We start from the raw sequence: 10,794 nt of genomic DNA, 5'->3' as shown, positions 1-10,794 counted from the left end.
GGGGGGGACATATCAAATGAAAAATCTATTTGTTGAGTTTTTAATCTTGAATAAACGAAAACAACCATAACATAGGGCATAGCTATAGCCTCTATGTTCATGCATCAATTTAAATATCTCACATATACAAAACATTCAAAGCCATGGCCAAAGCAAATTTTTCCATATTTTAAAATTTCAGGGCTTCAGAATATCAGCCGAAATTTCACTTAATTAATTTATATATTCTCTTTTTTTGTTTCTCTTCTTTTGCTAAAGTTTACAATTGAGGTGAAGAAAACGAAAAAGTTATTATTATTTAGTTAAATTTTATTTTTCTTAAACGAGACACCAGTTGTTCTTCTGTGTTCTATTTAAGAACATCCTCTTCACATCCCCTCTCAAAGCCTCGTGTCTTGTTTTCTTTCACTAAACACATAATAAGATAGCTTCCAAGTTCATCAAGGTCAGTCTATTTTTATTATTTCGTAACTATTTGATTAAATTATATATTGATCTCACAAATATATAGCTAAGTCCAGAACTAGTTGGAAAATAATACGTTATATGTAATGAATATAATAAGAAAAACATAGAATACATATCCACTATTAATTTCTACCTATATATATAGTCTTTAACCACACAATTGATTTCTTTGTCCCAACTTTTAAAGAAAACAAGAGTTCAGTACATAAGAAATTCATTTTCATTAGTTGCATGGTACTTAGCATCTTTTTGTTTTCTTTCGAATATGGAATTGTCTAATAAGAATATTCAGATTTAGTTGCATCTCTCTTTTTTTGTAGTAATGTTTTTATGTGCATGTAACAGAAATAAACGTAAGCGCACGCATACAATAACCTATCAAAGATGAGCAGACCCGGAGACTGGAACTGTAGATCATGCACCCACCTCAACTTCCAGCGCCGTGATTCTTGCCAGCGATGCGGTGACTCCCGTTTGGGTGCAGGTGGAGTCGGTGGCTTGGACTTTGGTGATTTCGGCGGCAGAGGTATGTCTGCTTTTGGATTCACCACGGGCTCCGACGTTCGTCCAGGTGACTGGTATTGCACAGTTGGAAACTGCGGGACACATAACTTTGCCAGCCGCTCCACCTGCTTCAAATGCGGCACTTTCAAGGACGAATCCCTCGGTGGGGGCGGCGGCGGTGGCGTAGGCGGTCCGGTCATGTTTGACGCTGACGTTATGCGGTCTAGAGTCTCCGGCAACGGTGGCCGCTCCAGCTGGAAATCCGGTGACTGGATTTGCACTAGGTACCAAATCAAAATATTTTAGATAATTATACCGGTGATATAATACATCGTTTTACACGTAAATTATTCATGTTAAAGTTTAACCGATAGATATTTATTTTTTGTCAGCAACTGATAGATATTTTAATTATTGGAAATACAGGCTTGGTTGCAATGAGCATAACTTTGCAAGCAGAATGGAGTGCTTCAGATGCAATGCACCAAGGGACTTCAACATGAGAACCTCTTTCTAAGTTACACAATAATGCCTTTGAAGTAGCATTGTTTCCAATCTCTTGGGTAATAATTCAATTTTCTATATTGAATATACTATTATATTGTTTGATAAGTAAGACCAAGACCAGAAACTAAGGTTTTTTATATTTTTTTTTTTTGACCACCAGTAAGGTTTATTTAAATGTGTTTTTTTCTTTCTTTTCAAATTTGATATTTTTTTCAGGCACCGCTTCAATCAATGGAAAAGGAGAAAGAGGAGCAAGATTGAACTAAAGATGATAATTTTGTTAGATGTTATGAGAGCCAATATTGTAACTTTAGCTGTCGTGCTTTTGCATTTATAATATTTCTTTTTCGTAATTTTCCTTTTCAGTTTCTTTTAAGAGTTTTATTATTCTAATCATTGTACGCTGCATGTCTTTCTTAAAAGAAGATTCTCTTCTCAATTTCATCGCTTTATACATGAGTTGCTACTTTTTTTTGTTATATTGTGTGTCCAGCCTTTTCAATTCTAATAGACTATAGCATAGGGCCGGCTATAGTTCTGTCACTCTGTCATATATCAGTCACTTGAATTTTAGCGTTCATTATAGATATTATGATTACAAGTTATCAACCTAGTGAGTATTCGACCCAAAAAAAACAAGTAAAAAAAAAAATCAATCTAGTGAGAGATTCATGCATGCATATGCATCCAAGTGCGTATTGTGTGATTAGTTACATTAGTATTAAAAAGAGTCAGACAATGGCTGTTCTAAAACATGTGTAAATATTATGAATTTCTGGACATGTTGCTTTTCTCAAGTTTTGAAAATCAGTGTCCCCTGAAAGGTGGGAACAGCTTCACAATCAAGTGTGGAATGAAGCTAGAAGCTGAGATATCGATTTGTCTTCATATAATTTTATATTCTTCTGTTTCTATTGTTGATTCTGTTTTAAGTTCATTTTGTTCTTCTTTGGTCTAAATGTTAAGAAAAGAGGAAACGACATTCAGCTATATCCACCTTTCAACAAAAGATGTTCCGTTTTGTTCTTTACATGATTGTAGACTTGTAGTCCATAAAAGCTAAATGTTAAGAAAAGAGAAAACTTAATTAGGGCATCTGAGTTTTATACCAAGTTCTTACCAGTATAAAATAGAAAAATATAAAAGTAAAAATAGCGACGAGAGATATGGAGATAGTTTTCGGGAAAATGACTTATTTCCTTATGAACTAGTCGTTCCCGGTTTTTTTACACATGAACTTTTAAGTCATGCCGAAAACCACATGAACAATGGAAAATTTACTTATTCCCCTATGAACTAGTTATTCCCGGCTATTTCACACACAAACTTTTAATCCATGCCAAAAATCACTATTTTTTAATTACATGCACAAACTATCGATTTTAAACCAATTCCCCTAAAACCGTAACGGTGTTATTTAAGCGTTAACTTGGTTTATGATAGGTGGAGAGACGTTTAGTTTGGGTTGATAAAAACAGAATACTACGTCGTTTTTTTCTTTTTCTTCTTTTTTTTGTCAACTTCTCTTATTCTTTAGAAATCGTTTTACTCTTCATCATCAATTGGGGATAAAATTTATTATCATGCAGAATAATAAAACATTTTACATGATGCATAAAGAAAGAAGAGCAGCAAATACTAACTTACCAATCTCCATGTATTGTCACAAGGAAAAATAAAATTAGCGTAGTCTAGGACGCTTGATTGATTCCGTAAGCGGATGTTATTCTCAGGTTCCGGTCCTGCAGGGATTTATATATTCTCCTCAATCCAGAAATTAATGTCATATGATCTCTTTATATGCTTTATGTCATATAACTCGAAAATATCTACCTAACTAGTTACTATGTCATATAACTCGAAAATGCATAATACAACTTTTTATCCTTAATTGATGATGAAGAGTAAAACGGTTTCTGAAGAAGAAGAGCAGTTGACAAAAAGAAGAAGAACAAAACGACATAGTATTCTATTTTTATCAACCTAAATGAAACCGACTATCTACTTGTCATAAACCAAGTTAACGTTTAAACAGCATCATTTACAGTTTTAGGAGAATTAGTTTAAAATTGATAGTTTGTGCATGTAATTAAAAAAATAGAGTTGTTCATGTGGTTTTTGGCATGACTTAAAAGTTTGCGTGTGAAATAGCCGGAAACAACTAGTTCATAGGGGAATAAATTATTTTTCCGTTGTTCATGTGGTTTTTGGCATGGTTTAAAAGTTCGTGTGTGAAAAAAACGGGAACAACTAGTTTCATAGAGGAATGAGTTATTTTCCAGATAGTTTTCAAATAAGAGAGACTCAAAGATGTGTAAAAAATATTATCTCTAGATTTGTATCTTTTGTTAAGCTAAATGAACTCCAACCTAATATGCTCCTTTGAATTGATGGCTTGAGCACGTCAATTTCGAAATGTTTGAGTAAGGATCGATGGATCAAATTTGGACCAGATCGATGTAGATCTAATTGGTCATGGATTAGGCTCTGATACTATTTTAAGGTAGATAGACTTCTAAACTAAAACCAATTAGTGATAACTGGATTGATCCATTTATCTTATATATTACCTATAATCCCTTCTAACTTCTAATGTGGGAGATCCTCTGTTTCTAATACATTAGATACAAAGTCTACCGCATCGGATGTTCGAATGGATCATTAGCTATATATAAGACAAATACCTCGTTTATTACCTAAAAACATAAGCATCGGCTATTAATGGGCTAAAAAGCCCAAATCGGATAAAAGTTTCTATCATATCTTGTTTGGCTGTGCAAAGGACTCGCACTCTGAGACTCTGGTTGTATCGAAAAAACCCAACCAAACGCGAAGTGTTTGTTGTTACCCTGAAATTTGATTTTACATCTCTTCTCTCACTCCTCACATCACCTTCCTCGTTCGTATCGTTTTATATAAAACGCTCTGTAATCTCATCATTTCTTTGACTTACACTCTCTGTCTATCGAATCCTCGTCTCCCTCCATGGCTTCCTGTAAGTTTCTCTTACCTGTCTCTGTCTTCTTCTTCTGCTGTCTTGTCTAATCTTATGAATCACGAGACATGGGTACACTGGAATTTGTATGGTTTTCTAATTTTCTGTTCTCATAGAATCATATTCATCGAAAAAGATTGAAACTTTGGAGACTCTGCTTGTTGAGTGATAGGGATACTCAGAAAATGGACAATCAGGTTTGAATTTGATAATAAATTGGAGATCTAAAGTTGAAGCCTTTTCTCTTTACCCAGCATGTTATGAGATTCAAAGTTACTTCTTTTATATTTGCCCATGAGATTTGATATTTGTTAAATGTCAATTTCAAATATTTTTTTTTTTCCTTAATACTGAATATTCAACAACGTTGAAAACCTTGTGGAGCTATCTTGGATTGAGTGTGGTTTATGTCTAGTGAGTAGTGACCACATATGGGGTTTAGTGCTGATCTTGATTCTTTTTGAGTCTATCTTGTTTTTAGCTGGTTTCATCAAAAGAGATATTGGCTTCTGTTTCAGGTAGCCTAGGAGTTCCGAAGATTAAAATCTCAGCGGTAGACGTGAGGAGAGTAAGATCTGGAACCTTACAGATTCCATACAGTCAGAGATCATTGTTTGTTCAAAGGCAGGTTAAGTACTTGAGTCTGAGGACAAGTGTTGGATCTTTGAAAGCTCTCCAAGTGTCTACTGTCACAGCTGCGGAAACAGCAGGTACTTGTATCTCTCTTATGTTTTTTTTTTTTTTTGATCCAATAGATGCATATTTTTTTGGCAATTTTACTGTTCATGTGTTTTGAACATTGAGAGTGTCTTTTATTTCTGATTTAATACTATTATTATCCGCAGCTAGTGCAGAAGTAGAAGATGCTGAAAAGACCAAGTCATCTCCGTTGAACGCTCAGCTCGTTCCCAAGCCCTCTGAGGTATGTTTTGCTTTTCCCACTAAATATTAGGATGCCATTTGAGTAACTCTCTCTCTCTCTTTCCTTGAAGATAAGAGATTGTTTGTCTGGATGAGCTAGTAGAAGACGATTCATATGAATCTAATTGCACAATAAAAACAGTTAATCTGTTTTTACCACTGGATGAATTTGGTTTTATTTCTTTTTTGGATCTTGTAGGTGGAAGCTCTTGTCACTGAGATATGTGATTCCTCATCAATTGCAGAGTTTGAACTGAAAGTAAGTAAGGGGCACATTCAGTTGAACTGTAGTTATGTTATTGCTCTTTTGATTAGTAGGTCAGGTCTCAGCTAAGTTCTTTTTATAGGGATTCTTATCTAATATCTTCTACATCTTTCTAATAGCTAGGGGGTTTCCGCCTATATGTAGCAAGGAACTTAGCTGACAACAACATTAGTCCACCACAACCTCAGCCAATTCCTGCAGCTAATGAAACTGCTGGTTCGAATGGATCAGCTTCCTCTACTTCATTAGCTATCACAAAACCAGCATCTTCAGCTGCTGATCAGGGTTTGATTATTCTCCAATCTCCAAAAGTAAGAAAGCAACACCACTTTAAAAGGCAATGTTCAGAGCTTTCCATTCAAAAAGTTCGTCACCAATCCAAAATGGTGTTGGTAATGTGTGCAGGTAGGATTCTTCAGGAGATCCAAAACCATAAAGGGTAAACGCACTCCTTCCTCCTGTAAAGAGGTAAAGACCTATCCTCTTGAGCTAGAAGAGAGTGTTTGATTTTTACTCGGAACTCACTAATTACACTTGACAGAAAGACCAAGTGAAAGAAGGTCAAGTTCTGTGCTACATTGAACAGCTCGGTGGCCTGTTCCCTATCGAGGTAAATATAATATTCAATTTAACTATCTCTTGCTTTCACCATGTCTGTTAAAACTGCTTCTTGATCAATGTTTCAGTCTGATGTTACGGGCGAGGTTGTCAAGATACTCCGAGAGGATGGAGGCAAGTCTTTCTTCTTCTTTAACCTTTTCATGTTTTTTTCTTAATACTTTTTGGTTAATGATATTTTTTTCTCTGTTTGTCATTCGAAACAGAGCCTGTAGGATACAATGATGCTCTCATCTCGATCCTTCCTTCCTTCCCTGGGATCAAGAAGCTTCAGTAGTACTAGAACCAGACTTGAGCTGGTTTTGAGTTGTGAAACTATGTCTTGTGTATGCTTTTAGAACAAAAAAAACTTCATTCATATCTCTCTGTGTTTCTGTTTGTCTTTTACTTGTCTGAAAGTTTTTCTTCAAGACATTGTTTTATTCTGTTGTTTACTTATATGAAAAACATTCTGATACTTTTTTCTCTTAATACATAGACTATTATACAAACATACAATCCCAAGATTTCAAAGATCTTTTTGGGTTAAAAACGATATAGGTGATGATTTCTACTAGTTAAAATTATGGGCATTGCTGTCACTGGCAGTTGATTCCAACCGTTTGGAGGAGCTGCTTTCTGAACTTTTGTATAAATTCCTCCGCACTTTCGTTGATGTCACGTTCTTTCACTGACCTCTTCCTTGCCGGATTATTCTCCACCATCCCCGCTCTCTTTGGATGTTCTCCACCATTCTTCGGCTCGTAGGTTGATGATACGTATGAAGAAGACATTAGATGAGAGAAACGTTCCTCTACAACACTAATAGTTCTTGAATATATATAGATACGAATATGTTTATATTATATATAATGTAGGTATGAAGATGGCTCTAGATTTTTCTTTTTGTCAAACAGAAATGGATCTAGATACATTGAACTTTTGATAGATTAAGCTTTTTGGATTAAGATAAACATTATTGTACATAATGCTAGGCCTAAGATACGCAAAGATGTTTGTGTAGAACACGTTTTTTTATCTGTGAAGTATTCTACTTTTGAAATATTAATCCTTAGTATTAGCTATTTTAGAATTCTTCACAGATCCTCTTTAAGAACAGGCACATTTCTTCATTGTAACGTAGAATAATAAACATTGAAAATTCTTCTTTTTCACGATTTAACACGAGTTGATAATTTGAAGCTTCCAGAAAATAAAGTCTGTGCCGTGATGAAGACAACAAAAGATATAAAAGTATGCGGTGTGATGAAGACAACATATCATATGAACTGATATATCATAGGAAAGAGTACTATTATGGCCTAAATAGCTGCCTAACTCTCCCTTTAGCCAAGCATATATCCTTCAGGCGGACCAATAATTGCGGAAAGCAAGGCTAAATAGCGCCTAACTCTCCCTTTAGATAGCAATCATTCACGAGAACGAAACCTTTACGATTAAAATAAATTTAAATACAAAACCAAATTAACCATCGACGTTCAAAACACTCCAAGTATTCAACCAAATTCTTCAAAAACTCTAGCTGGTAACATAAACTCTCAAATAAAATACACAAATAAATTACAATCATTAGTCTCCCTAACTCAAGATGTACGCAGATATATAAGGGTAAATGGACAAGTTATTCATTTTTTTTTTTTTTTTTTTGCTAAAAAAATATCCTGGCTCCACCGAAGTGATCGAAGTGGTCCAGACTAGAGACCGAAGTGAGCATGGACGCTGCCAGGGCGTCACCATGTGGCTCACCGTGTAACGGTCTTCGGTCTTGGGTGCTGCAGCCCACATGTAAATTCTGTAGTGGCCAAGGCTCGAACCCAGGGGCGGGCACTCCAGCTGGAGCTCGTATACCACTAGACCAAAGTAACTTGGTTAAGTTATTCATTTTTAAATATGCCAAAAAGATAAAATACCTCGAGTGCACAACTAGTTCCTGTCCAGTAACTTGAGAACTGTTACACGATTAAATGAAATGTTAGTTAGTAAATTTTATATAAACAAATTAAAAACGAAGTAGTAATAAACAAATGATGTGTAATATTTTGAAAGTTAATAGAATTGGACCTGAAAAATTTGGAGGAGAGTTACTCAAGATGTACAAAGCGTCACGCCATTCCTGAGGTGTCTTCTTAGAGGCCATTGCTCGGCCGATTGTGACCAGAGCCAAGGGGAGACCGTCACACTTGGCTGCGACCTCCTGAGCCACCTTGGTTATGTCCGGGTGGCTCTTCACCGTTTCTTCTCCAGCATTCTTCTTAAACAAGTCCCAAGCTCTCTCCCATGACAGCTTCTCCATTTTGATCTTCGTCTGTGTTCCCATTTCCCGACAAACATCGTCTGAACAGGTCGTGAACACAATCTTCGACCTGTTCTGTCCATCGGGTGGCGGCACACCAGCTTTCACTGTTCAAAATTTGAAATCTTAAAAGTTAACTAAAGAAACTTGGGCCACAAGACTTGATCTTTCTTGGGTCACAAGTAATGCTTTATTATCACCTAGATCAACTTTCTCCCAAACGTCGTCAAGAAACAGAGCAAACCGTTTCTTGCTAAGTATCTCGAAGATCTTACCGGCTTTCTCTTCCTCGGTCTTGCTCGTCCAGGACCTGTCAAGAAACCCTATCTTCTCCCGAATCGTGTCTTGAATCTTCTCAAGATTCAGATTCTTGGACACAAACACCCAAATCACAAAGTCAAACCCGTTTGACTTGTGCTGAAGCAACCTGTTGTTAACCTGAGTCAGCACCGTCGTCTTCCCAACACCTTCCACGCCGTACAACCCAATAATCCCAGTGTTATCCACCGTCAAACACCTCCACACCAACCCTGAAACCGCTTCTAAACCAACCGTCTGATCATCTCTATCAACGGTCGAGATCATCATCGACCCACCACCAACGCCACTGTTTTCAACCACCACATCAAATGTTCCTCTGCTCTTTATCTCCTGAACCTCTTTCAGCATCTTGCAAATCTTCTTGTCTATCTTGTGACTACTACTCATCATCACGTTTGATCCATTAGATGCAGAAGAAGGCATGTACATCATCAACATCTCTTCTGCCTCTTTGATGGCTGCGTCGGATTGTCTAAGCCACACCTGGACTTTCTCTAGACGCTTCAGCTTCTGCTGATCTTCGTACATTTTGACTCTTTTCATCACACTCTTGTGTAGATCCCTGAGCTCCTCAGTTATGGTTTTCAGCTTCTTGGCGTTATCGTTCTCTTTTCCTACGTAGATGCATCTTGTGACCATGCTTTTGAAATCTTTCCCCATCCTTTGATCTCTTTTCTTCTTCTTCAACTTCACAAGTTAATCTCTCAAATAACAAATAAGTTATAAGCTAATATGTATAGAGATGATCGTGTTAGCCATGGTTCATACTCATACTGACGCGCACGTTGTGTTATTATTATTTATGCGAGTGTTAGTTGTTGAAGGATCTTTAAGATTTCCTTATCACATGTTTTATTCGATCGTGTGATTAAGTGATTAATGTTAAGATAAATTAATCGGCTGCTTTGACAAAGTTATGAATTATAAACTAATGGAAAATAATGTTCGTTGAATGTTTATGGTTATCATGTTAGTAGACTCAAAACCACATGAAACTTTGTTCTTGAGTAGAAAGGCATTTGCAAGCCACAGCTAACTTCTCAGGGACTTGACAGAGGAAGAGCTGAAGAAAGTATTTGGGAAGTTCATAATATTAATTTAGATAGGTTTCTGATATTAAGAGTTTTCAAGGCTCCTAAGTCAAATGTTGTAGTATAAAAGATTGTCGAACTAGTTCTGAGGGATATCAAAGCACCGAGAATGCAATTACTCACTTAATCTAAGTGCAAACAATGATTTAGATGGGTTTTAAACTACTGCTAATACTAGAAAGCAATAACAGAATGATACTTTCTTGACTAAGGGAAAAGAGAACTCATGGGCATAGGGATTAGACCTTGGGTGATCAAGTATCGAACTAAGGATGACAAATGATCAATCAAACTATCAACCTTAAGCCTAGACACAATTCTAAGCAAGCTCTATGTCTAGATGAATGCTCATTTGCTAACATATCTCAAACATCAAATGTCTTTGGTTGAATAATATGAAAGCAATCATTACTAACAAGTCTATTAGCTATCTTAGCATCTTTAACAACAAATGTCTTTGGCAAAGTATGCTAAAAGCTAAGAAGAGTTGTCTCGGGCATTTCCTCGAACACCTTTCGGGGGGGAAATGCCTAAGGTTCAACTACTCAGTGGCCAACTCAGAAGATGCTTTATGCTCACTCTACTAGCAAGGAAATATGAATGATCTACACTAAAACATCCTAGAACTAACCTAATCACCCTTAATCTCCCTAACCCATGAATTCAAAAGGTGATTACTCACTAATCTCCATGATTCCTCTTAAACCCATATTGGATTTCAGATTAATCATGTAGAGAAATAGATAAGAAATCAACAAGAACACAAGATGAAAGCAATGAAATCTGAATCCAAAGAAGTTTTTTTTAGTTC

The 10,794-nt window shown here is 36.2% G+C and overlaps 3 protein-coding genes across 4 annotated transcripts; 2 read left to right on the top strand and 1 right to left on the bottom strand.

Annotated features, from left to right (window-relative positions):
• Nucleotides 1-337: 337 nt before the first annotated feature.
• LOC106344293 (transcription initiation factor TFIID subunit 15b) lies at nt 338-1,935 on the top strand. Its single transcript, XM_013783700.1, has 4 exons — nt 338-445; nt 814-1,256; nt 1,399-1,535; nt 1,696-1,935. Exons 2-3 carry the CDS (start codon nt 853-855, stop codon nt 1,487-1,489), a joined length of 495 nt encoding a protein of 164 aa, XP_013639154.1. The 5' UTR covers nt 338-445; nt 814-852; the 3' UTR covers nt 1,490-1,535; nt 1,696-1,935.
• A 2,312-nt stretch (nt 1,936-4,247) lies between these two features.
• On the top strand, nt 4,248-7,043 carry LOC106342066 (biotin carboxyl carrier protein of acetyl-CoA carboxylase-like). The gene is made up of 9 exons (XM_013780885.1): nt 4,248-4,474; nt 4,993-5,184; nt 5,320-5,396; nt 5,595-5,654; nt 5,780-5,971; nt 6,066-6,128; nt 6,202-6,270; nt 6,347-6,392; nt 6,485-7,043. Exons 1-9 carry the CDS (start codon nt 4,465-4,467, stop codon nt 6,553-6,555), a joined length of 780 nt encoding a protein of 259 aa, XP_013636339.1. The 5' UTR covers nt 4,248-4,464; the 3' UTR covers nt 6,556-7,043.
• A 1,145-nt stretch (nt 7,044-8,188) lies between these two features.
• Nucleotides 8,189-9,730, bottom strand: LOC106297840 (putative disease resistance protein At3g15700). Of its 2 annotated transcripts, none has more exons than XM_013733998.1 (3): nt 8,772-9,730; nt 8,340-8,678; nt 8,189-8,227 (listed from the first exon to the last, which is right to left on the bottom strand). In XM_013733998.1, the coding sequence occupies exons 1-3, from the start codon at nt 9,550-9,552 to the stop codon at nt 8,202-8,204; spliced, it is 1,146 nt and encodes a 381-aa protein (XP_013589452.1). In that variant the 5' UTR covers nt 9,553-9,730; the 3' UTR covers nt 8,189-8,201. The 2 variants fall into 2 exon arrangements, with proteins under 2 accessions (XP_013589452.1, XP_013589458.1); XM_013734004.1 differs by having other exon boundaries at nt 8,847-9,730.
• Between the last annotated feature and the right edge of the window lie 1,064 nt (nt 9,731-10,794).

The sequence above is a fragment of the Brassica oleracea genome, chromosome C1 (genome assembly GCF_000695525.1).
Source record: "Brassica oleracea var. oleracea cultivar TO1000 chromosome C1, BOL, whole genome shotgun sequence".
Lineage (NCBI taxonomy): Eukaryota > Viridiplantae > Streptophyta > Magnoliopsida > Brassicales > Brassicaceae > Brassica > Brassica oleracea.
This window is presented reverse-complemented; position numbering and strand designations above follow the sequence as displayed.

What these genes read in the sequence shown, in the direction of transcription:
- LOC106344293 (XM_013783700.1), top strand. Translation starts at nt 853, where the DNA reads ATGAGCAGACCCGGAGACTGGAACTGTAGATCATGCACCCACCTCAAC. An exon ending in GGTGACTGGATTTGCACTAG is followed by an intron (nt 1,257 to 1,398) that starts GTACCAAATCAA and finishes TTGGAAATACAG; the next exon opens with GCTTGGTTGCAATGAGCATA.
- LOC106342066 (XM_013780885.1), top strand. An exon ending in CACAGCTGCGGAAACAGCAG is followed by an intron (nt 5,185 to 5,319) that starts GTACTTGTATCT and finishes TATTATCCGCAG; the next exon opens with CTAGTGCAGAAGTAGAAGAT. An exon ending in TTATTCTCCAATCTCCAAAA is followed by an intron (nt 5,972 to 6,065) that starts GTAAGAAAGCAA and finishes TAATGTGTGCAG; the next exon opens with GTAGGATTCTTCAGGAGATC.
- LOC106297840 (XM_013733998.1), bottom strand. Translation starts at nt 9,552, where the DNA reads ATGGGGAAAGATTTCAAAAGCATGGTCACAAGATGCATCTACGTAGGA. An exon ending in TTGGGAGAAAGTTGATCTAG is followed by an intron (nt 8,679 to 8,771) that starts GTGATAATAAAG and finishes AATTTTGAACAG; the next exon opens with TGAAAGCTGGTGTGCCGCCA. An exon ending in CTCTCCTCCAAATTTTTCAG is followed by an intron (nt 8,228 to 8,339) that starts GTCCAATTCTAT and finishes ATCGTGTAACAG; the next exon opens with TTCTCAAGTTACTGGACAGG.